Here is a 26726-nt window from a genome sequence, read left to right as displayed (position 1 = left end):
CTGCTTTTTATTTTAATTATTATTATTTTTCGTCAAAATGGGCTCTGTTCAAACTGGACAGTCAAACCATTGACCGAGAACCCGGTGGCTAGAACGGTTCTGGTTCCAGGTCTATTTTAAGAACAATATTGCCTTACCAGATGGTTTTGCTTTGTTTTTGAAACTCACAGCTAGAACACCCCTTTTAACTGTTCTCTTTCTGGGCATTCACAATTTCACATAATTCTTGTTTTGCTTATGATTATAAATCTCTCTCTCCCTCTCACACGCATAGATATTTATTCCCTTAATATTAGTGTTCCTTTTTTTCATTTTTAATTTTCTTTTCAATTCATTACTGTAGCATGATCATTATCAAAATATCAGTTGGTATTGGCCGATACTCGTCTGTAATTGAATGAACAAACATACAGAGATGCCAGATATTACTGATTGGACAACCATCTACCAGCAAATTCGAGTATTCTATAAATGAAATTTGGTTAAATATGTTTATAGTGGTAAGAAGCTAATGGTGTATGTTGCATTAATCCATTACCAGGAAAATAAAGTGTGTTATATTAACCATCTTATGGTCGTAGCAAAAACTAATTTGACCTGTTCAGGAGGATGTTGGTAGATTTGGAATGTTAGGCAAACTGGCAAAGAGGATAAAAAAGAAAAAAGGCAGAGATCATAAACTTCTGATACAGAGCTAGGACAGTCGCTTTGGAGACAACTGGTTAGGTGAATCTGACCTCACGATTATTTAGTACTTCTAACTTGTTCTTGCTTGGCTTAGCATCACATTCTCCATGTAGGATGTTAATCAATGCAAGCTTTGGCGCTCTTGTGAATCTTACTTTTAGAGTTACTCTTATCAGATCTACGTCTAGCAAGCAGGTAACAGTCATACATTAAAAAAAAACGGCAAGACCAAAACAATATTTTAATATAGGACACGGGAATTAAGGTCAAGTGAATAATTACAATTTTCATCCACATGGTGAAGATCTAATTTTGCTAATTATTCCCTTGCGATATATGTGGGAGTGAAAGCATTGCAACTAGCAGAAATTTGGCATGAGAGAGAGAGAGAGAGAGAGAGAGCAGAACTGAACTAATAGGAACTATCCATCCAGCATGGTTAGATGATCCACGTTCCAGGCGTTCAAATGGGATTAGAACCCAGTGAGGAATTCATCAAAATTATCTGATAATCCAACTTGAGAAAAAGGCATGCAAGGTCTGTGGATGCAATGCATATTCATTTAGGGTAGTTGATAAACTGACATGAAAGCATCGTGCACTAATAAGAGTACAAAATAATTGAAGCAACTAAACCACTAATGAGCTCAAAAATTGGGCTAAAGAGTTGTTGCATAAAATGAATGTACAGAAGTTAGGCTCCCTTGCATGAACATATAGAGACGAGAATTATGGCCTTTGATAAATTAAGTCAAATGGGGGCTCTACCACATAAGCATATAGAAGGCCTTGGAGTAACCTTGAAAGGGCGGATAGAAATTGAACAGAGATTTGTTTAATTTAATGTGGCAACTTTTGTTAGTTTTTTCATGCTACTGTATGTGTTCTTGTTATTTTTAATGATTTATTGTATGGAGTTGAAGTTTGAAATTACAATGGATTTGGCACTAAACAGAATGGAATGGCAAAACAGGATTCATGTAGCCAACGCCATATGGTTGGGACAAGACTTAGATGATGATGATGATCATGATAATGTCAAACAAGTTCTCATGCTATCAAGTATACACTAAAAAAGTATCACAGTTGTCAGATGAGTACAAGAGAAATTGCGGAAGACAATTAGAAGCAATGAAATAACTACAGGAGATTAAAACATCTATTGAAAATAAGACCCAAATTGATATGAGATATACGGACATTACTTGAATTATGATTTATGACAGAACTTAAATCATATTTCTCTTCTATCAGCGGTACAAATGTAAGCAGATTTTTCATAAACAATAAATACTTGTTGAGAATTAAAAGATGGATATATTTAAGATATTATTATCTTCCTTTGAAACGAGTGAGACTGCCGCTGGCGCCTGCTGGTGTCTTCTCCTCCTTGAAAGGTTGGGTAGATGCATCACATAGACTGGGCAACCTTGGAACGCTACCCTTCCCTTTCTTTGCATTTGGTCCTAATTCCTCTATCATGTATTTCCACCCATCAATAGGTCTCCTCCGGCTAAATATGTGAGATTTGATAAAACTGGCAATCTGCACCCAAAATGATGGACATGGATCACATGCCAAATAGGTGAAGACGAAGATGAAATGGTCTCAAGGCCAAATTCTCATTAAAAGTACACTTGTATGCTCACTTTTTTAGTTTTCCCTCCATAAATCAGACATGATTCTTGGATGGGCCACAAACAGTACAACACAACACATATTGGAGAAACCACAAAACTTAGTTGCTTTGTCACATAACTTGAAAAGCTGGAAAATAGATAATTTTTCAATGAGGAAATAAAAATCCACTAATGAGATGGTTAGGATCATCGGGTTAATATGATGTAATTGCATATGGTTAAAGGAACAACAGACAGGGCTATGACCCAGCAATAACTGTTTTGGACCAATGAATTTGGTGCACATTATAGTGCTATGGATATTGGTTGTCTTTTACACAAATCACTAGCCATTGATTATGTATTACTGAAAAACAAAGTACAACAGCACATATTGTGGCATACCTGAAATTTGCTAAATGCAATTCGACGCTCAAATTCTTGAAGGAGGATGTCTTCTTCCCTGTGTGACATCTCCCAGATATTCCCCTCCTGAGATTTAGATGTTGTTTCCCAACCATCCGGCTTGGTTTTGAACTCAGAAGTACTTGGGATCTTTGAGTTGTCTATGTCATTGTTAGCAAGGTCAAAAATCCTGCATTTAGTGGAGAAATTAGCATAATTTCATTTGAGATGCTACCACTATTAAACTGACAAAAAATTGCTACCTCTATTAAGTAGCACAATCGAGATTACAAAATTATATATAGCAAGCATAGAAATGGAAATAACCCCTGTTCTTATTGTTCTTGTTTCAATTACAAGTATTTTTTTTATCAAATCAGAAAAATCAGTTGATCTATGATTCAAAGCCAAATGAATTATGTTGAGTTGGGCCGATTTCTAGTTATTGGGCCAAGTTATTTATTTCTTATTTTTAAGTTGTTAAGTTAGAAAGTGGTTGGGCTTTAGGCCCATTAGTTTATGTTTTTAAGTTGTAACTGTTCAGCTACTTAAGTAGCCACCCTACTAAGGGCATTATTGTAATCTCTTATTCTTTTAAGTTGAGTACATAATACAAAGAGAGGTTGGCGGTTAGAACTAATTCAATTCTGGTTGACATCCGACTCCTTTTCTTCTCTACTGCTGAAACTCTTCACATTCTTCTTTCTCTTCACAAGGAATTTATTTAAAACTACAATCAGTGATTTCTACTTGGTATCAGAGTAGGCCGAAGGTTCCTTGAGCTGTTCTATCATGCAGCCCTATATCGGACAACTACATGGTGATTTAAGAGGTTAATCGAAGATCTCAGGTAAGCCCAGTTTTTTTATTTTTTGGTGGATCTGTTTGTCCTGTAGCTGGTCCAGGGCTTCCCATCAAAATAAGGAGAAATTGGAGAAAGGGGGAAAGTCCTATTTCTGTTGCACTCTTCAATTTTGACCTAGGAATTGGCGCCCTAATTTTTTAGGGTTCTTTGGAGTTTTCTGAGGGGGACGGTTCAAGTCCTACCTGTTTTGGAGGTTTCTGGAGAGAGCGGTTGCCTCCACTTTCTTCTCCCGTCTTGCAGAAAAGGAATCTTTTGTAGGAGGACCATCTAGGGCACTAGAAGGGTGTCGTTGGTACCAAAAGTGATTTATTTATATTCTTGCATATTACAGTAACCTTCTACCCCCTTTTTGATAATTATGGAGGGTAACGAAGTTGAAAACAAGCCCTGGAGTGAAATGAGACCAGTGAAAGGAAGTATCGGAGACCTTTTCGGGGCTGGAACCATTATTACAATTAAGTTGGATGGTTCAAATTACTTAGAATGGTCACAATCTGCAAAGATGGCCATTGGTACTCGTGGGAAGTTAGGGTATATCACTGGTGAAGAAGTGAAACCCAAATAGACTCGAAAACAAGAAGGGAAATGCTCATATGGCAGTCACTGGTGACGTACCAGCCCCTCCCACTGTAGCTACTCTAGAGTCTATTGCAGTTGCTGTAGTGAGGGCCGAACTTGAGAGATATGTGCAGTTCCTAAATTAGCGGGATACAGTCAGTTCTAATTCAGTAATAGGTGGACAGCCACGTACAAGTGGTTTTGGTGGAATACACTCTACTTCCTTTACTTATACATGTAGTTCACATGCCACTGCAAATTATGTTTCTACTACAGGTAAGGAGGGGCCCCCTTGGATTACAGATTCTGGAGCCTTAGAGCACACGACCCATAGTTCTACTATCTTTTCCTCTTACCAACTCTGTTTTGGCAGAGATAGAGTCTCCACAGCCAATGGATCTCATGTTCCCATTGCTGGGAAGGGGTCTGTCAAGATTAATGCTTCCATTTCCCTTTCCTCTGTCCTTCATGTTCCCAGATTGAGTACTAACTTGTTATCTATTTGTAGTTTGACCAAGAACCTGAACTTTCAGTAATTTTTTTCTCTTGGCCATTATATTTTGCAGGATTTGGATTCAAAGATGACGATTGGGAGTTGGTTGTGAAGTCAATGGAATCTACCTCCTGGATGTGCTTCCTCCTGATCAGGATCATCATGGCAGCAGGGATAGTGAGTCAGGGTTTGTGAGTCAGATTAAGCTTTGGAATAATCGTTTAGGTTATCTGCCTTTTTCTTCTTAGAGTTTCTTATTTCCAAAGCTTTTTGAGTCTGTTAATTTGTCAAGTCTGGAGTGTGAAGCTTGTCAACTTGAAAAACATTGTAGACATTCCTTTAAAGCTAGTAATAAAAGATGTTCATCTCCTTTTGATGTTATTCATTCTAATGTGTACCTTATCATGTTCCTTCTATGGGTGGTTATCGATATTTTCTCTTATTTGTGGATGATTTTTCTCGATATTCTTGGATTTACTTAATGAGATCTCGAAATGAGGTACCATCCTTGGTAAGGCAATTTCATCAGATGGTGCTAACATAGTTTGGGATACGAATAAAGGCGTTCAGATCAAACAATGCCAGGGAATATTTTAAAAAACATCTTGCTTCATATCTGTTAGAATATGGTGTTGTCCATCAGAGCAGTTGTTCCTACAGTCCACAGCAGAATGGTGATGCAGTAAGGAAGAACAAGCACATTGTTGAGATTGTAGAAGCATGATGATCACATCTACAGTTCCAATTCGTTTTTGGGGTGATGCAGTTCTCACAACAGTCTTTTTGATTAACAGGGTGCCCTCCCGTATACTTGGATTCAGCACCCCATTTAGTATCCTTTTTCCTGAGGGGGAGATGTTCCATGTTCGTCTCAGAGTGTTTGGGTGTGTTTGCTTTGCATAAATTCTTGGTCCTCACCGTTCGAAACTTGATCTGAAGGCAAAGAAGTGTGTCTTCCTTGGATATGCAGAAAATCAGAAAGGGTACTGCTACTATGATCCAGTCTCTGGGAGTCGGTATGTTACTATGGATGTCACCTTTTTTGAGTCCACATCCTTCTTCTCGAAGAAACCTTCTTAGGGGGAGTGTTTTGGGAAAGTGAGTGAGCAGTCTATCCCTCTTCCGGTTCTAGTTCCTGTGTCCACTCCTGTGTCTGATCCTCCCATGTCACCTACCTTACCACCTCCCTTGCGTCTTGCTTCTCAGCGTTACTCATGACAGAGACTTCATAGGGAGATTGATTCCATTATAGCAAAACTTACATCACTTCCTATCGGTTCCTTGGAGACTCTAGATTCAGCTGGCATGGATTCAAGTATTCCTCTTGATCCCTCTACTATTTCAGTTCCCATTGAGTCTACTAATCCCATTACAAATAACCTGGACCTTTCTATTGCTCTTAGAAAAGGGGAGAGAAAGTGTACTGCTCATTGTATTTCACAGTATTTATCCTACAGTGGACTTTCTCCTTCTTACTGTGCTTTCCTTTCCTCTCTTGACTATGTGTCTATACCCAAGGATGTCAGTGAGGCTCTCTCCAAACCTAAGTGGAAGACAGCTATGCAGGAAGAGATGGAAGCCTTAATTAAGAATCAAACATGGGAGATTGTGGATCTACCTGAGGGCAAGGAGACTATTGAATGCAAATGGGTTTACACTGTCAAATATAAGGCAGATGGAAGTATAGAAAGGTATAAGGCCAGACTTGTTGCAAAAGGGTACACTCAGACCTATGGCATTGATTACTTAGAGACCTTTGCACCAGTTGCAAAGATGAGTTCTATTCGGATACTTCTTTCTCTTGCTGCCACGTACTCTTGGCCCCTGTTTCAAGTTGATGTGAATAATGCTTTCCTAAATGGAGATCTACAAGAGGAAGTGTATATGGATCTTCCTGCTAGTTTCTGCAGTGATGCTGAAAAGGGAAAGGTATGCAGACTTAATAAGTCACTTTATGGTTTAAAGCAGTCACCCAAATCATGGTTTGACAGGTTCAAAAAGGCCTTGGTTGCTTTTGGCTACTCTCGGACTCAATTTGACCATACCTTGTTTCTGAAACGGAGGGGATCCTTGGTGTCAGTCCTAATTGTTTATGTGGATGATATTGTTGTCGCAGGAAATGACCCAAGTGAGATTCACAGTTTGAAGAAGAATCTACACAGGGAATTTGAAATTAAGGATCTTGGAGAGCTTAAGTACTTCTTGGGCATTGAAGTTGCAAGATCAAAACATGGAATCTTCATTTCTTAGAGGAAATATGTTATGGATCTTCTACAAGAAACAAGAAAGATTGGAACAAAGGCAATCAGTACCCCTATTGGTCAGAATCACAGAATTAATGCATCAGAAGGTGAGCTGGTAAAGGACATTGGGAGATATCAGAGACTTGTGGGGCTGCTGTTGTTTTTGTGTATGATGAGACCAGACATCTCCTATGCAATGAGTGTGGTGAGTCAATTCATGCATGCCCCATGAGTCCAGCATTGGGAGGTTATTGACAAGATTCTTGCTTATCTGAAGAGAAACCTAGGCAGAGGCATACTATTTGTTGATCATGGACAGTTGAAGCTAGAGGCTTATACATATGCTAATTGGGCATGATGTCTTGATGACAGGAGATCTACTTCAAGAGTCTGCACCCTTGTTGGGGGTAACCTAATCTCGTGGAAAAGTAAGAAACAGACAATGGTGGCAAGATCAAGTGCAGAAGCAGAATACAGGGCATGGCACATGGAGTTTCAGAACTTTTCTGGATCCATTCCTTGTTAGGAGAGATTGTTGTACAGGCAGAAGAACCTATGATGTTGTACTGTGATAATCAGGCAACAATTAACATTGCCCATAACCCAGTTCAGCATGACCAAAAAAAGCACATTGAAGTGGATAGACACTTCATCAGAGAAAGGGTGACTTCTGGGGAAATTTGTCTCCCATACATTGCTTATGATCTGTAGCTTACTGATGTTCTCACAAAAGGTGTTGCAAGAAACAAGCTGGAGCATGATCTACGTAAGTTGGGAATGTGTGATATTTACTCCCAACTTGAGGGGGAGTGTTGAGTTGGGCTGATTTCTAGTTATTGGGCCCAGTTATTTATTTTTTATTTTTACGTTGTTGGGCTTTAGGCCCATTAGTTTATGTTTTTAAGTTGTAACTATTCAGCTACTTAAGTAACCGCCCTACTAAGGGTATTCTTGTAATCTCTTATTCTTTTAAGTTGAGTATATAATACAATGAGAGGTTGGCGGCTAGAACTAATTCAGTTCTGGTTAACATCCTACTCCTTTTCTTCTCCTCTTTTCTTCTCTACTCATTTTCTCCAGTATTAATGAATGCATAGCTGAGCACTTCATAGGCTTTGACATCCTCACAAAATTCAGAAGGGTTCAAATGGCATCATACACTTTTGTATACGAAGAAACAATCTCTAATACATGAATCAGTTAGAACAAATACCATAACATATACGGCATTATTAGGTGGAAAAGAGAAATAAAGGATATGCATTTCCTGCACACTGTATTTGTGAAGGGCATGCACAGATGAACTCAGAGAAAGACATCATAGGTTCATGGTTATTTGGATGGCAACAGCACAGAGTTGCTGCTAAATTTTCTATTTTTCCAAAAAATACCATATCTCGATTAACTTTAAAGAAGCATCCAGTTTGTGAAACTGCATTTTGATGATCAAATCATATTGAAGGCATAAGTTATAATTGCCAATTAAAGCACACCCGAAGATCTAATCAAGTCTTTCTGGCATTTGATATGCAGAGGCATCACCATGGACTTTTGGAAGCTCAAAATGAAGACTTACACAAGCAACACGAAGAAAATTATACCAAATGTATGTTAGCTTCAGTCACACCAAAAGAATCGTTTAGCTCCTCAGTTCTTTTGCAAATGGAAGATAGGTACACCAAGTTTTTGATTGTCAACCTTGGCTGTCTGTATTTGGTCCCCTTCATTCCAAAAATTTTCCAAGGCTAGGGTCTTCTCTTTTATGCATTAATAAATAATTGATTGTTGTTCCCGAACAAATAAATAAATAAATAGGCCACCCAGTATGCAGGAAAAAAAAATCATTCTAGGCTATTTGTAGTATAGTTATAGTCAATGCAACTTCTGCAGCTAAGATGGAAAAAGACACCAGAATATATGTAGCCAATTTGCAATGACAATGAACTCAAGAACGACCCAGATTTTATTTTAAATATATAAATGAGAGGAGTGCTACATTGTAATTTCATGTCTGATATATTCAAAAGTTCGGAAACTAGCCTAAGTCCAACTTCAACATTTAGAAACCCACCGGTGGGTGCTAATACAATACTATGGCGTTTGTAATAGATGCAAAACTATACCTAATGGGCGAAAACCCTAATAACTAAAAGCCGGTGAACCACAGAACTAGCAGCAAAATTGCCATTTATTAATAGGAAATCTTGTTAAACAGTATCTATTTTCCCCTACTCAATAGGAAAGAAAAGAAAAAGGAAATTTCCAATTTTGTATAAAAATGAGGAAAAAAGAGCAAAGAAGAATATACTCAGAGCAGCTATCAAGCAATCTCTCGATATCATCAGCACCGCCGCCTCCAGAGGAGAATGAACCCGCCAACTTGGTCTCCTCCCGCTTCTCGATCTCTTTCATCCACAACCCGGCGTGAATCTTCTGCTTTTTCAACCTGTAATCTTTCTTCATATTCTCCACGTTGTAAAGAGAGCTCTCTTTCTGCTGCTGCTGGTGGATTGTCTTCGGAGCCCTTCTTCTCTCGTTCCAATTGTCGTTCATGTCCTCAACGAACGCCTTGGTTTCTGCGTCCACGTCCGACGGGAGGACCACAGTAGGGGTATCAGAAGAAGAAGAGAAGTTGACGTCGCTCTCCCAGGGATCCCTGTTGTGCTTGTTGGAGGATACTGTGGCGTCCTCAGGTAGCCAAGCCAATTCCCAGGCGTCGTTCCATTCGTCCTCGCCTTTGGATTTGGTTGTTATCGTTCTCAGATGGATACTTCCGGGATTGAGAATGGATTTTTCTGATGAGATAATGAGGTGCTGTAATGGAGTACTGGCCATGGAGAGGCGTCTCAGGGTCTGCATTTCTATTTCGTTCCTAGTCTCTCTCTCTCTCTCTCTCTCTCTGCTCGCTGGAAGAAAGCCCTCTTTAAGTCTTAACCCAAACGTTCGCCTTTCGTTAATTATCTATCAACTATGGGCTATGAACATGGGAGGACGGACAGGGTGTCCGGATCGAGCCCGGATCCTTACTGCAGTGCAGTGGGTAAACCCATAAACTCAACTCGGGGTCGGGGCTGTTGTACGTACCTTCTCCGTTGATGATTTACAAAGGGAGGGAGGTGCAAGTAAAAGGATCTTCTAGACATCTGATGGAGTTTGGGTGAGATCACACCTTGTATGCGTATCTTTCTTTGCTCCATTCTCCATCCATGATAGAACCCTAGACTAACAGAACATGATCTTTTTAAGTAGATCCTTTGACAGCCTGGTATCCCGATCTATTGTGGTTTATAAGGCTGTTAAACAAATGGTTTTAGACGCAAAAAGATGAATGAAGCTCCCTGATATTTGGCCATTTTAGACTTCCACGAGCTTTTTTTGGGGCACGGGGTCCTTTGTAACCAAACCGAAAAAAAAAATGAAAACAAATTTTGATCTTCCAAAGTCCAAACATTTATGAATGTAATTGCCTATAAGGATAGCTGCAGGCCCATGTTCAACTCCCCCCAGGATGGTGTACCGTGTATGTTGATTGAATGCATTATTGTGGCGAGCTACTCGACATTGTACATTTGATGCAAAAAACAAGAGAAAGATGTCTTTGCAATAACAGGAGATACAAAAATAGCAGAGCCACTAGCAAGTATTATTGTTATAGGTAATGGGCTAGTTCGGATTTAGAAAATAAATAAGTAATTCGATTATAAAAGTTCGCCGCCAAACATCAACCCATTCTGCCATGACAGACAAAGGACTTCTCAGTTCTCAGTTTTTCACGCTGCTTCTGCTTGTCTAATTGCATTCACATTTTACTTCGAATCACAACTATGAGGCAATGGGAATGAACTTATTAAACATGGAAGCACAATGCCTTACCTTTACAACTGATGTTGCATTAGAAAATTGAGAATCTAATGTCACTGTAAGAGTTCATTATAAGCACATTTAGATCAATTTTAATCACGTTGCATACCACAATATCCAGTCTCTGTAAGAGTGTCAAGTCTCTAAGCTACTATTTTATGGTTATCAACATCACTAACCAAGCTACCATGGTTTAGTCGAAATTCTGCATTATTGATCAAGTAACACACTAACACCGTCAGTGTAAGTTAAGGCAAGAGTGTGAGATATATATGTTCATTCTAAGAATCATCTTCTACTTCAGCTGCATCAAGATTGTTCTTTTTATCGGTTTCATCTGAATCAAGATTCATGGATCTGCTTATCAGCCCTTGAGCTTCTGTAAGAGCCGACTCCTTTGCATCTGCAGCATACAAGATCTTCTTTATTGTCATTGCCATCTGCATGAGGAATTAAACACCATATCATGGACCCAAGCCTTACAGCCACCAACACGTGCTGATTAGTATGGATTGACAGGCTTACTTTAATTGTAAGCACAAAATCCCAGACTGATGGTTAAATTCAACAAGAGAGTCAATTATAGGAGAATCCTATTTAAGGAGTCCGGATCTCCTGCCCACGTTTATTGCAGCCACACATGGAGAACATCTCAACTGTGTTGTGGGTAGACGTGGGCAGAATTCTTGTGGGCAGGAGATCCAGAGTCCTATTTAAGACTCATCAAATAATAGGACCCAACCACAATAAACATGCATAAGACAGTGCGCCAACATGTCAGACATCAAATCCTCACTGATCAAAGCATTCAGCTCAATGTTTTTTTACAATTAAACTATTTTGCAGATTGTATATTTTGGTTCTGACCTAATAGAAGGAATCCAGTAAAAAAGCACAGCCACAAGAGCCAGGTGAATTATTCACCGAAGATGGACCTAAGGACTGATGCCAGCTGAGCTTGAACAAGATAAGAAAATCAACAAGTACGCCAATAGCATGGACAAAAAAAAATTGAGTTGGAATAGAAACCAATTTATCCTTTTTTCCCCTTAAGGTTCCGAAACAATGATTTCTCCCTACAAAACCAGCTTGTGCCTATTGCTTCAATACAATGATGTTTCTCAAAAAAAGAAAAAAAAAAAAGAAGTGGAATCGTACAGACATGCAGTGCAGGGAATTCTGGATGCCCCTACACCAATAGTGGTCAAGTACAATATTAGTTTTAGCAAGGATGCAAATATAGATGTAAAATGTCAATGCTTACCCATTTTCAACTGGTCAACAGTTCAATAAAAGTATAAAAGCCCTCACTTAGTATATTTTACTTAGCTTTAGATGCTTTTCATGTTAAAGTTTAGTCATAACAACCTCATATTATATAAAGAGCAATAAGATCAGGCTCTCTTAGGTCTAGGGATACAAACGGATCAGATTTGAATCATGGTATATCCGAATCCGATCTAATACTATGAATGGCATATCCGATCCGATCAGATCTCATAAACACTGATTTGAATTTGAACCCGATGAGAAAGTCAGAGATATTCGGATCTGATCCAATCCAATTTACTTTTTTAAAAGAATTAATAAATTATTAAAGAAAAATGAAATGTAACATTTTAAATAAAGAAAAAACAAAAAATACGAGTATCTTTTCAACTATTTTCATCTGTATATACAGTTTTTTTATAAAAAAAATAAATAATATAACAAATTTACAAAGATGCAATATAAATAACATATATATATAGGATCAAATAGAGGTGATCCGAATTCGATCCAGTCCATAGATCCGAAATGGGGATATCCGAATCCGACAAAATAGGATTGGGCTTCAGACCAATCCTATGTTTGGCTTGGTATCTGAATCAGATCATGATCTGATCCATTTGCCCACCTACTTAGGTCAAGTCACCAAAGTTCCTCACCCTATGATTGGCTTGACACTTTCCAAGCTGAGTCAACCCAACAGTCATGTTGCATTACTTTAACTCCAGGCTAAACCCAACTTAAGTTGCAACACTGTTAATGAAATGATGCCTTTCTTTAATTGAAAAGAATAATAGAAGTACTTACTAGGTTAGGCTACTGCATATGCTTGAAATTTCATTATAAAATATTTTACAGTTAGAGGAAAATGTTATAATGTATGTCATCATGAGCACCATTGGATTGTTTAGAACAAGTATGTTAGTAGAGAAACCACCTACCGGCAGGTTCTCCAACTCAGGATTTCGACAAAGGATTTCAATCTCCAGTAACTTTGAAAAGTAGAAATCTCTCTCTTTCTCCAAATGATCAACAGAAAGCTTGAGGTCCATGATCTGCACGCAAAAACATAAAACTACAATTTACTTTATCTCTCTCTCTCAATAAAAAAAGGAAGAAGAAGAAATCGTATAGTTACATTGTATGCTAACTGCTAAGAAAGATCAAAAAAGAAAAGCCAAGACCGGGCAATATCTTCCTTCACAATCTACTGGAATGGAAAAGAAATGAAATTCTAGTGGTCATCTGCAATATCTATATTTATTAATTTTGAGGAAAGGAAATCATTCTAACTAGCAAAAGAGTACTGAAGCTCAATAGTACAAGTTAAATGCTTAAAAAAATCCACAGTTCCAACTAAGACTAGTAAAGACTGACAATCCTAATACTAAGCAATCCTTGTGGTGTTATAAAAATTTCATATTGCAGTCAAGTAAAGGGGTTCTGCTACTTTTCGTTCTTATCATTGATTAATATGATCCACATAATGGTACAGACTGATGGTGGCTCAGTTGGTAGGATCTCCAACTTGTTGTGGCAGAGTCCTAGGATCAAATCCCACTGCCACCAGGATTGGGGGGGTTAAGGGGATGGGGGATGGATTACCCCCCATTGTGTAGCTCCATGAAAAAAGCTGCTACAGTATGATCCACATAATGGTTAGTACTAGGATCCACTTGTAACTAAAGCCCAAGCAATGGTGGACATATGCAATAGATGATATGCTACAATGTTATGCCCCCATTACAGTTGAAATACAGCACACAAGAAGATATCCCCATTCAGCAGCCTACTAACACCAGTACCTGATCAGACAATTCCTGACTCTCACGAGCAGAATTAGCTACAGCTGGCACTGAACCACTTTTCCCTTGCTTAGGTCCTATGTGAATCAATGTGATTCAGATTAAGACAATGAGATCAGAATACAGCGCATCCATATGAAACATAATCATTGCATAGTGAAACATGCTGACCTGTCTTGGAACCTGTTCCATTGCCCAAGCCAGCATTATTAGCTAAGCTGTTTACTTGAAGAGATTTTGAAACTTTGTGAGAACCCTTGGGGTTGCGTTCCTTCCCACCCTTACATCTTCTTTCCACTGGATTATAATTCCTTAAGGAAATACTAAACGGTTAGGACCTTGGGAGATTTAAATATTGAAAAAAGGAGTTGGTAAAGATAAATAAAATAGAAGTATAGATACTGCAGAAAGATAATAAGACAAAGAAGATAAACTGCCTACTCATTCATAATGCCACCATTTACAGAGTCACAGTAACGTTTCAGCCATTGTAAAAACTCCAAGTTGTCCAAAGGTCGCCCTTTTACAAGTTTGTTGACTTCAATATGCTGTCATTTACACCAATTAATAATTGAAATAAAAGCATATATCCAGATGAAAATTCAAAATTTAAATACATAGTACAACCATATGCTTAAATGATCATTGCAAAACTCACCCCTTAGGCTTAGTTTGGAAGGAGTACAAATACAAATATGTACAGTGCAAAACCTTGTATTTTGTATGTATTTGCACTGTACATATTTGTATTTGTACTCCTTCCAAACTGAGCCTTGGAAAAATTTGAGGAGTTGAGTCTTGGCTCTATTACGCTGTCAAATTCCAGTTAACAAAATTTATAGGTGGGAAGACAATTGTTACCAAAACCAAGATTTAAAAACATGAGCTTGTGAGTGCACAATTAGTAATAATCATCTAAACCAGGTTCTACGATTACATCACATTATAGCTTATTGTGATGACATCCACTGAAACATACTTGCCATTAGGCCAGATTATTCAGGCACATAAAGGTGTAAAAAGAGTATCTCAAGTGACCTTTCATCTCAAATTTATTATCCCTTGATTGAACCTCAGCTAAACATGACAATCTCAGCATATAAGAATGTAATACCAACCAAAAACTAAAATTAAGCAGAAAGGAGTCTAATTGACAAAGGCATAAACTAAAAAATATATAACCCACAGTTTGAAGAAAAATCAATATTTTTACCCCTGTAACAAGGAGAATCTATTTTTTCCAAATCTGCCATTCACATAGAACCAATATAAGGTTAGATTTATTGCCTATTTCTGTCCACAATCTGCCTTGACTTCAATTACAATTATCTCTTTGTTATTTTCCACCTTTCCTCCTAGAAGTACAAAATCCTTAATTTGAAGCTGGTTGTTTAACACTTCAGCCTATTTATCTGATTACCACTGGCCATTAATTCATATCATTAATGTGTTTATAGGTTTATGGTGACACCCTCAATTTATAGAAAGGGAAAATGCATACACCAATCATACATTAAAAATAATCCCAACCCGGGATGTCCTATGCCCAAAAATTGGCACAATCAGAATTGACCTAATGATCCACTGGAAAGGACTTCTTACAGACATTCAAATATTATTTGGATATTCATAATCATAATACCAGTTGACTTCATCATGGACCACAGTTGTAGTCTAAAAGACTGAGAGTATTAGAATTAATCGTTTCTCTGAAGAAAATGAGACTAAATGAGGCTATTGGCTGATGGCTGTGAGGAATTCAAGGTTATGTACTTCCATTGGAGACACAAATAGGAAACACTTCATTCAGTTTTTACGACTAATATTTAGCAACACCGCAATAGGATCCTAACCTTGTATAGATGAATAATAACACTGAAATAAGTTCCATACACAAAAATCCAAATGGAACTTAATCTGGCAAAGCATAAAAAGGTCTGATATGGAAAATAAAATAAACATCAAATGGCATTACTAATAATATGTGCAACTTGAGATCCATCAAAAGGACTATTCTCACTCCAGATGGAGCTTGAGACTCAGCTGGAATCTCCTGTCAAATTAGAAGCAGATGACAAAATTACCTTCTCTATTTTTAGTTTGTTAAATACTTCTTGTAGAACCTTGTAATTCTGGATCATGTCATATTCAGTCCTGGCATCAAAATTCACCTAAAATAAACTGGGATAAGCATACTATATTTGCAATAAAAGATGCAGAACACAAAACTACAAATCACATGCAAGTTGATACCTTGTGCATTGGAACAACTCCTGGATGGGTCATGTCCATCATCTGACACTGAACAGCACCCGATGCAGCCTATTCACAATCAAAAAGGAAAAAAAAAAAAAGAAGATAGAATCTGATGTGAGGAGAAAAACATTGGCAGAAACTATATAGAGTCTGATTTATCAAAAAAAAAAAAAAAACTATATAGAATATGCATCTTAGTCATTGATATTGAAGCATAATATATACGTGTACATGTACATTTAGATGCTATGAAGATTTTATCTGTCTATAACATATAAAGCAGATACTTGCATTGGGTTCCGTACAGATCATAAAGTTAAATCCAAATTCCATACATGGATGCATAATTAGCACTTGCTTGAACACATGTATAGTACATTCTCTTACACTAGTACTATATAAAGCAGATATTTGCCTTGGGTTCTATGCAGGTGATAAAAGTTAAATCCAAATACCATATATCATATATGGTTAATACTTACTTGTGCATGTGCATAGTGCGCGCTCTTACACTAATTTATATATTAAAAAAGCAAATTTGAACTACATATAGGCAATTCAATACAGTTTTTCCGACCAGTCACTAACCCAGTCAGTTAGACCGATGACTCTGGTCACAATTCTGGTTTTGGTCAACATCTAACCCGCTTTAACACAAAAAGCCATTGACTTGGTCAGCAGTCATTACTGAGTCACCAGGTTTTGTATTGTTTTATTATTATTATTTTTTTTGAATACTTTTAATAGTCATGACATCACAGGTTGACCTGTAGACCCAGATGGTTGAACTGGTGACCTATTCATCCAAAGGGAAAAGTGGTTCAGCCTTTGGGACAGGTTTTCTCTACATTTTTTATCAGTGTTTTTTTTTTTCTACATATGAAAGTATATTGTATTACATATAAAGGGGAAAGGGCAAAATGGCCATGAAGGGCATTCAATACAACCATAACATTTCATCAAGAATTATATTATTTATATATATAACAATGAACTTCGGATCCCTGTTCCTTAGACATGCATTAATGCACTCACTCAACAAAAAGCACGGAAACCCATGTTAACAGATTACATGAGGGAGGAGAAAACTCGAGAAAACGCTAATTGCGGTTCGCATGCGCTTCCCTCCACTCACATACAATTACAGAAAGATTCAATTTCCCCGCGAATCAGTTTCCCACTAAAAATTCAAAAATGTCAGTTCACCGAAGCAGTGGAGCAGAAGACAGGTTCATAAGTTGAAATAACATGAAAATCAAACAATATAAAATACGGAAAAAAAAACTTTGGAACTCCAAGGATATGAACAAATAATATATATAGATATATGTACCTCCTCTACCCTGGAGAGATTGAGCTGAAGCGTGGCGTTAATCCAGGTAAGGATTTCATTCCGCCCTACAAAATACGCGCCATCCATCATCCCTATATTAGCTGCCGACATCGCCATTTCTCGTGTAAATTTTGCAGGCTTTAATTTCACAAAAGGAAAACGAAGATCAAAGTCCTCGACCAACCAAATAGCAAGAACTTAACTTCGACGAACCAAAGGAAAGACAAAGAAAATCAATGAGAAGAAACGTAAAGAACCAAAACAAATGAGTGGACAAAGAGGGAAGGCTGTTCAAATGCTTGAAAGTTTTATTTGGAAACAACAGAAAATGAAAATGAACAACTGAGGCTAGTCATTAGGATTTGGGCCGATTTTGAGAGGCAAAGAAGCAGAGAAGGGGGTTTGCAGGGAGAGAGAAGGAATGGATCTGTTAGAGTTAGAATGGAGTGTGGTGGTGTTTAATTAATGGACTCCGAAAGCGATGAAAGTAGTGGCGAGAAAATAATAAAGTGATGAAAAAGGCTAAAAGCTGGCATTGGCGATAGAGGGCTTGATGGCCGATGCAATAATAACCCAATGAACACCCGAGATTTTACCAAAAAAATGAACACCCGGGGGAATCAGACTTCAGAATAATTTTAAACAGAAAGGTAATGCCAGGAAAATAAAAGGGAAGTTTACCGACTAATACTCTATACTTTGGGTTCAGACAATTTAATATTCAAAATTTTAAAATGGGATAATTCATTATTTATTATTAATTAGCTGTTAATTAATCATTAAATAGTTTCTAAAAACAAAAATATTTTTTGAATATCATCTAATTTTTTATTAATTATTTAAATATTGACAAAAAAATAATTTTAAATCTTTGTTTCTTTTATTCAAAAAGATTAAAATTATTAAAATATTCAAAGATTTATAACTATTAATTTTTTATCAATATTTAAATAATTGATAAAAAATTAAATGATAATTGAAGAGCATTATATATTTTTAAAATATTATTTAAGGTAACTACTGATTAATAACAGATACTGTATTGTCAGGCTTTAAAAATTCGGATAATATTTTAAAATTTATAAGACCAAAATTTCAATAAACACACAGTATAAGATAGTAATGGAGAATTTTCTCGTAAGAGTTTTAACTGTTCAGTCGGCATTTTTGTGGTCTCGACTCTCGAGCTCAACTCTTACTATGCCCAGATGTCCACAAAATACGGGTTCACACAACTTCTGTTTTCATCGCCTTACGATACGAACAAGATGGGACCCATGCCGGTGACCGACTCGCTTCCTTCGCGGTTGATAGCTTGAGGATTGAGATGCTCAGGCTCAGCTCACTCTGAAAAGAGGTGGCACGGGAGCAAACCCGTGGAAATGGACCTCACCTTGCACCTTGATTCATTATTATAGGGAATTTGGATTTTGTACACATTAGTTGTTTTACCCACGGTCAAAAAATGTGTACGGATGGGATGCAAATGGATCGAATCGGGTATATCCGAATTATATATTTAAGATTCGATCTGATTCGAATATTTGATTGGACATGACAAATGTAATTTAAAGATGTTATATATTTGAATTCGATCCATTCAATTCAAATTCTGAAATTTTAATAAATTATTAAAAGAAAAAAAATATAACAATTTATATAAAGAAAAAGAAAAAAAATGTCTTTTTTCAACTATTTTTATCATATATATTATATACATGTCTTTTTATAAAAAATTACAAAAAAAAAATGTAATATAAATATATTTATAGATAAATATGCTAATAAATATATTAATATATGCATATCTTTTTATAAGTAAATATATTTATAAATATATACATATATATTGATCAGATCGGATATGGTGATTTGTATTTAATTTGATTTTTACTCAAATCGTATTATTTAATCCAATATAAAAATCCAACATAGAGTTATCCAAATCCGACAAAAATAGGATCAGAATCAGATCGGATGATCCATTGCACCCCCACGCATAGATGAATTGACTCATCTCCTACCAAGATTTTTTCTTCTATTTTACCACAAAACTATTTGTCTTAAAAATCATAAAATACATATATAATTTGGGAATAATGAAACGTGGGTTTCTGAACTTTCATTTGCATTGCAGAGCCATCATTTTCTTTCATATTCTAATGTATGTTGTTGCTGTTAGCCTTCCATTAGTTAAACACTTAAACTTCTATGAGGCAACCTTGGCCTTTTCGTTGCATTCTCCAAAACACAGATTTTGAATTTCTATAATTGCTCTCTATTTTTAATATTTATGCTTGTGCATCCATTGATGATGTACACAAAACCATATTATGAATTCTCCAAGCTGGTTACTCCATCTCTCTTAAATAAATTAAAACATATAAATGGAAGATAGAAAAAAAAGTTTAAAAGGGTTTTATAGATTCCTCCATCTCAAAAATCTGTATATGTTTATATAATTGGGAATAGTGAAAAATGAGAGAATCCATCACAATACAAAGGGGTATTGTAAAATAGGTGAGAGTTTGAAACAACACATTTAGAAAAATCAATAAAAACATTTTAGGAGGAACAAACCATACATTTTCCAAATTTAAAATTTTGGGTTTTGGAGATAAAATGAGGGAGGGGAAAATGGTTTCATAAAAATTCAAAATTGACAAAATGATAATGAGATTGAGCACTGAAATTTGAAACTTGAAAGTACAAAGTAACTCTACGTCGCTAAGAAAATTTCAGGGACCTAAGTGTCATTATACACAATGTACATTTTTTGGGTTTTTTTATTGATTCCTCCACCTCATAAATTTTTATGAATTTATGCATTTGAAAACAATGAAAAGTGGGAAAACCTATCGCAATATAAGGGAAGTATTGTAAGTTTGTAAGTTGTAACATAGTGTGGATTTAGGGCAATACATTAAAAAATCCAACAAAATTTTCTGGCGGAAGCAAACCATAAATTAAATTTTTTTATATAATATATATATAACCCTGATGCAAGTGGGATTAAAACCCAAATCTTTACTACAACCAACAGGAAGACCTAACCAACCAGTCAATTGGCAACTTACCCCTAGAATACAAGGTAATTATCTATATTTTATTTTACCCTAAAAATGTTAGATCGGATAATGGCTCGAAGACCTATCCAATTTAAGAAATAGATGGCACATATATAAAGCTGTCCACAATGAACCACAGGATTAATCAATAGCAAGTACATCAGTGTTCCGTGTACATAGGGCCTCAATGGATTCAATCCATGATCATAGGTTTGTGATGATGGTCAAATGTCAAATCATTGGAGTTCCACCTTATTTCCCATAATCCCATATGTCTATATGTGAGTGAGGTAGGCTGGTTTATTTAAAGTGGATTAATATCCTGATTTGTTTTCTGCTTTGTGTGGTGCTTAATTGAATAATAATTAACATATATTATCTCACCCTTTTTTTTACGATCATCAAATCTGAACTTGTTTAATTATCAACCCAAACACGATTCATCTTTCCAGATTGGTTTTAAGTCATTTGCTGCAATTGACTATCACTCGGTGTGTCTCCAGTATCCTTTGTAACTAAAGGGCCTTATGGCAGTCACCAGTATTCTTGTTAAGACTTAATTTGAAAAAAAAATACAAATATAAATATATTCAGTAAAAATACATAAAAAAAATGTAAAATACAAAATTTTACATTCTACATATGTGTGTATTTATATATATATTTTTTCAAATTAAGCTTAAACGTACAAATAAACGGATGGTTAATGATGCTGCCTGAACTGAAACACAAGAGCTAATGGCTAATTACTAGAGGGTCAGTTGTGGTTTGAAGGAGAATGCCAAAGGCCCTGGGGTGATAACTTAAAGACGTGGACTTTGATGGTCAGTCAATAAAATGGGAGGAAAGAAAGATGAGATGAGGAGAGGTGAGCCAAGGTAAATGCAAGGTATATGAGTTTTAGGAGTCTACAGTTAAGGGTGCTCACGGATCGGTTAACCGAACTGTGTGAACTGTCAGACATTTTTTTGAATTGAATTAATTGTACGGTTTTTTGAAAATCAGTAATCAGAACCAATCAAAAGCAATCGGTTAATCATTGGTTCGGTTTATTGATTCTTTGATTTTTGAATTTTAACAATATATATAATAAAAATTATAAATATATAAATATATATATATATATAATTTTAAAATTTTAAATAGTAAATAATATATTATATATTTATTAATTTATTATATATAAAATATATATAATATATAAATGTATATAAAATATATATATCGATCATTTCAATTAACTATTTATTTTTTATATTGACTAATTGAAACCAATTAATCGATTCGATTAACTGATTTTTTTATTTAGTTTCGATTAATTTTTTCGATCGATTCGATTTTTCGATTTTTTTTTTCTCACCTATATCTACAGTAAAGTTGATTGGATGGAGACTTACGCCTTGCCAAAAGATGAGCATGTCACTCACACGGGGTCAGAGCCCGATCAACTTTATATTATACCTTTGGTTGACACGTTACGTATACATGATTAATGGTGAGCCATGCATGTTAAATGTATTAAGCAATGGTAACCTGATCAACTTGACCATGTATAACATCTAATGGCCTCAATTCTGCATGTAGTGGCGACTAATCTTCTAATGGCACGTCCTCACATGGACGTCCACGTGTTGCTTCCTCGTATGATTAGACATACACATGTCATGAGTTTATTATTATGTGTATGTATTTGCTTAATTCAATTTTCTTCTGGTGAAGTAGAAGCTTCGACTATGCCATTCGCCCCTCGCTTTCAAGGACAAAGTGTTCGGTACTAGGTCAGTTGGCATCAACAGCTGAGGGAAGTGGTCATATCAGCTAATGCTAGGTTGGCTCGCTGAAGGGAGGGCTGCACACGTCATATCCATATTACTTGATGAAGTGACTAGTTTGCTCTTTGAGGTGGTGTTATTGGGCATCACTGTCTGTCTCTATCAATACGACATATGGCGATTTTTTATTACTAGTTATGTTCTTTGGGTTGGATATTTTAATGCAGTGCGAATGTTTTCGTTGGTTCTGTCCATTTCACTTTTGTCTTTCTCATTATGTCGAGCAAATTGTTGAAACACTCGTGTAGATATTGCCAATTCATGTCAAGCTCTCTCTCTCTCTATATATATATTAATACGATTGAGATGCTCTCTTCGTGCAATAAATTACCAATAGATTCCCACGTGAGAGCATCTTATTCTATTAATTACAATAACAGTAATTAATAATTACTCATTATTATAATAATTTAATAAATATATAATTAATAATTATTGTTATTATAAATATTATTAATAACTAGATATTTACTTTAAAACTATAAATGCTATTATTAAAAAATACTATTATAAATTACTGATTATTACAGTAGTATAATAAATATATAATTAGTGATTATAATTAATAATTACTACTATTATAAATATTGTTAATAAATAGATATTTACTTTAAATTTAAATTATAAATATTGTTATTAATAAATACTGTTAATAAATTTAGTAATTATTGTTATATTTAAAATAATTAAAAATGATGCTAAAAGTATTGTTATTGATTATTTAATAAAATATTATAATTACTATTACTGATAAATACTATTAATTTAATTTAATTTTGGTAATTATTTAATATAATGAATATTGTTAATAAATCCTATTCATAAAATTTAATAATTATTTTTACATTAAAAATAACTAAATAATATTATTAAAACTATCATTAATGATTATTTAATTAAATAGTATAATTACTTACTATTATTGATAAATGTTGTTAATAACGTTTTGACAACCGACATTTCGACCGTCCAGTTCGAACGGATGGCCCGTTCTAACAACAAAAATTATAAGAAAAATTATGGAACCATTCTGGCCACCGATTTTCGGGTCGACGATTCAATCATCTGGTTCAAACGGACGGTCTGTTCTGACAACAAAAGTTATAGGCAAAAAATTGAGTTTGTGAGGCCCATTAAATAGTATCATATGTGTTATGTCATTTGAGCGTGTGACTCATACAGCTAAAAAACGGAACCATTCTAGCCACTAGTTTTTGGGTCGACAGTCCGACTGTTCGGTTCAAATGGACGACCTGTTCTAACAACAAAAAATTACAAGAAAATTTATTGATAAATACCGTTAATTTAATTTAATTTTGGTAATTATTAATTTAATGAATATTGTTAATAAATCCTATTCATAAATTTAATATTTACTTTTATATTAAAAATAACTAAGTAATATTATTAAAACTATCATTAATGATTATTTAATTAAATAGTATAATTACTTACTACTATTGTTAAATGTTGTTAATAACGTTCTGACAACGGACGGTTCGACCATCTAGTTCGAACGGATGGCCCGTTCTAACAACAAAAATTACAATTAAAAAATTACGGAACCATGATGGCCACCGGTTTTCGGGTCGACAATTCAATCATCTGGTTCAAACAGACAGTTCGTTCTGTCAACAAAAATTATAGGCAAAAAATTGAGTTTGTGAGGTCCATTAAATAGTATCATACGTGTTATGTCATTCGAGCATGTGACTCATACAACCCAAAAACGGAACCATTATGGCCATTGGTTTTTGGGTTGATGGTTTGGCTATTCGGTTCGAATGGATGGCCTGTTCTGACAACAAAAAATTACAGAACCATTATGGCCATTGGTTTTTGGGTTGATGGTTCGACTATTCGATTTGAATGGATGGCTTGTTCTGACAACAAAAAATTACAGAACCATTCTGGCCATCGGTTTTCAAGTCAACGGTTCGATCGTCCGATTCGAACGAATGACCCATTCTTACAACAAAACTTACAGGCAAAAAATTGAGTGTGTGAGGTCTATTAAGCAATACCATACGTGTTATGTCATTTGAACGTGTGACTCATATGACCCGAAAATGGAACCGTTCTAGCCATTGGTTTTCGGTTTGACAGTTTCGACTGTTTGGTTCGAACAAATGGCCCGTTCTGACAACAAAAATTAAAAAAAATAAAAAAATGGCCAAAAACCATTGAATGGGTCAATGGGTTAGCAGTTCGACCACTCGGGTCAATGGGTCGTTGACTGATTCAACAGTTTTTGGCCAAGGATCGGGATTGGGGTAAAACGGAACTGGTTGCTTGGATGGTACCCAATTAAAAAAAAAAATGAATGACCCATTCAGAAAAAAAAAAAAGTTACAGGCAAAAAATTGAGTGTCTAAGGTTCATTAAGTAGTGCCATACGTGTTATGTCATTCGAGTGTGACTTATACAACCTAAAGACGGAACCATTCTGGCCACTGGTTTTCAAGTTGACAGTTTGATTGTTTGGTTCAAATCGATGGCCTGTTCTGACAACAAAAATAAAAAAAAAAAAGACAAAAAACCATTGAACGAGTCAACAGTTCGACCGCCTGGGTCAATGGGTTGTTGACCGATTCAATGATTTTTGGCTAGGGACCAAGATTAGGATAAAACGGAACCAGTTGCTTGGATGGTTTCCAATGAAAAAAAAATGGCCAAAAACCATTAAACGGGTTAACGGGTCAATGGTTCGACCGCTCGAGTCAATGGATCATTGACCGATTCAACAGTTTTTGGCTAAAGACTGGGTCGACGATTCCATTCCAGCCCCTGTAAAGCAGGGTTCCTCCACTAGTTAAAAGATTGTTAATGGTGTTATTTTTTAATAGTTTTACTTATTATAACCTTTTCATTTATGCCCTCCAGAAAAAAAAAAAAGTTATGTAATTTTCACTAGAGATCTTGGCTCTGCTGCCACTATTTTCTAAGCTATCATACTCTACCCCCTATAAAAGGGTAAATTGCTAAAACCTCCCTTGAAGTTTCTGATTGTTGTTGTTAAAAACCTCTCCTAAATTTTGGTAATCGCAATCACCTCCCTTGAACTTTTTGACTTAGTTTCAAGTAGACCCCCTCCAGTAGAATTTTCTAAAAAGAGGTATGAGAATGTCCAAAATACCCATGTAGTTACTTTTGCAAAAGTATTTATTTTCTAAATTTTCTTTTCATATGAATCACTACCCCAACCTTTTAGATCTCTTTTATGGAATTGATTGTTTACTTTTCAAATATGTCCTGAAGGTAAAGCTGCAACTTGAAATTCTCTTTTTTTTTGTTGTTCATAAAGTATATACATGGTTTTTTTCCATGGAAACCAACCTCAATAGTAACTGCATGGGTGTTTTAGACACTTTATGGCTCTTGTTAGAGGGTTCTATTAAATAGGGCCTACTTGCAACTAGTTCATTGGTCGGGTAGCTCGACGGGTCGGCCCGGTCCCCGGACGGGCTTGAGCATGTATTTTAGTCCGCGGGCTTGACCTCGGGCCTAAAAGCCTGAACCCGACTATTTTATGGGTCGGGCTCAGGATTTGTTAAAAAAGCCTAGCCCGAGCCTAGCTCGGCCCGACTTTTGTATAAGTTAAACCCTAACCCTAAATATTAATCCCTCTCTTCTCAACCCCTCTCTTATCACTCATCTTTTTTTCTTAGCCGAACAAACTCCCTTCTTAGTCACAGTCTCACATAGCCAAACATTCTCAGGAAGACAAAACCGGCACAACCAGTGAACTCCAGCGGTGACTGGTGAGTCCTCTCTCTCTCTCTCTCTCTCTCTCTCTCTCTCTCTCTTTTCATTGTTTGGTTGTTTCTCTTCTCATTTCTCCTTCTCACTCTTAGAATCTTAGCTCAATTCATTTATCAGACGTGAACTCAAGCACCGGCGAACAAAAGCACCAACAACGAGTCCTTTCTCTTTGCCCTTTTGTTCTATTCCTCTCTCATTGTTTGGTCGGCGGCGAACACAGACATAGACACAAGCACTGGCGGCGAACACAGACACAAGCACTGATCTATCTTTTTGTTAGGTTGGGCTTCGGGCTCGGGCCCGGGCTTTGGGCTTTTTATTAGGGCCGGGCTCAGGCCCAAGTTGTAGGCCCATTGATCAGGCCGAGCTCGGGATCAGGGCTAACAAAATCTTGTTTATGAAGAGTAAAAGCCCGGCCTGGCCCATGAACAAGTCTACTTGCAACTGTATAAAAAACGTTTAGAGGAGGTGATTGCAATTACCAAAGTTTAGGGGAGGTTTCAGCAATAGTCAAAAACTTTAGAAGGGGGTTTGAGCAATTTATCTAGAAAAACAAGATTCTACTTGACTTATTGCTATATTTATGGGCTTGAACCTTAATGTCTAAATAATTTAAAATAATGCCCTCTATGGGTTATCTACCAACATGTCTATGTTAAAACAAAAACAA

General features: G+C 36.1%; 2 protein-coding genes across 2 annotated transcripts; both read right to left on the bottom strand.

Annotated features, from left to right (window-relative positions):
* Nucleotides 1-1809: 1809 nt before the first annotated feature.
* Nucleotides 1810-10527, bottom strand: LOC148854201 (mucin-like protein). Its single transcript, XM_088984464.1, has 3 exons — nucleotides 9179-10527; nucleotides 2712-2901; nucleotides 1810-2232 (listed from the first exon to the last, which is right to left on the bottom strand). The coding sequence occupies exons 1-3, from the start codon at nucleotides 9727-9729 to the stop codon at nucleotides 2020-2022; spliced, it is 954 nt and encodes a 317-aa protein (XP_088840590.1). The 5' UTR covers nucleotides 9730-10527; the 3' UTR covers nucleotides 1810-2019.
* Nucleotides 10528-10739: 212 nt separating this feature from the next.
* Nucleotides 10740-18054, bottom strand: LOC148854200 (microtubule-associated protein RP/EB family member 1A-like). The gene is made up of 8 exons (XM_088984465.1): nucleotides 17395-18054; nucleotides 16059-16127; nucleotides 15890-15976; nucleotides 14247-14353; nucleotides 13977-14116; nucleotides 13806-13882; nucleotides 12942-13055; nucleotides 10740-11171 (listed from the first exon to the last, which is right to left on the bottom strand). Exons 1-8 carry the CDS (start codon nucleotides 17509-17511, stop codon nucleotides 11013-11015), a joined length of 870 nt encoding a protein of 289 aa, XP_088840591.1. The 5' UTR covers nucleotides 17512-18054; the 3' UTR covers nucleotides 10740-11012.
* Between the last annotated feature and the right edge of the window lie 8672 nt (nucleotides 18055-26726).

This window comes from Nelumbo lutea, chromosome 4, assembly GCF_056320005.1.
Source record: "Nelumbo lutea isolate HS-2025 chromosome 4, American lotus-T2T, whole genome shotgun sequence".
NCBI lineage: Eukaryota > Viridiplantae > Streptophyta > Magnoliopsida > Proteales > Nelumbonaceae > Nelumbo > Nelumbo lutea.
Note: the sequence above shows the minus strand (reverse complement) of the source record. Positions and strands in the feature narration are given on the sequence as shown.

Bases quoted from the DNA above. Each gene is read 5' to 3' on its own strand.
- LOC148854201 (XM_088984464.1), bottom strand. From the start codon at position 9,729: ATGCAGACCCTGAGACGCCTCTCCATGGCCAGTACTCCATTACAGCAC. The intron at 2,902-9,178 runs GTATATTCTTCT...CACTAAATGCAG, and splicing joins TTGCTTGATAGCTGCTCTGA to GATTTTTGACCTTGCTAACA. The intron at 2,233-2,711 runs GTATGCCACAAT...TTTTGGGTGCAG, and splicing joins TTGCATTTAGCAAATTTCAG to ATTGCCAGTTTTATCAAATC.
- LOC148854200 (XM_088984465.1), bottom strand. From the start codon at position 17,511: ATGGCGATGTCGGCAGCTAATATAGGGATGATGGATGGCGCGTATTTT. The intron at 14,354-15,889 runs GTAATTTTGTCA...TGTAAATGACAG, and splicing joins ACAAACTAAAAATAGAGAAG to CATATTGAAGTCAACAAACT. The intron at 13,056-13,805 runs GTACTGGTGTTA...TTTTGCGTGCAG, and splicing joins GTCAGGAATTGTCTGATCAG to ATCATGGACCTCAAGCTTTC.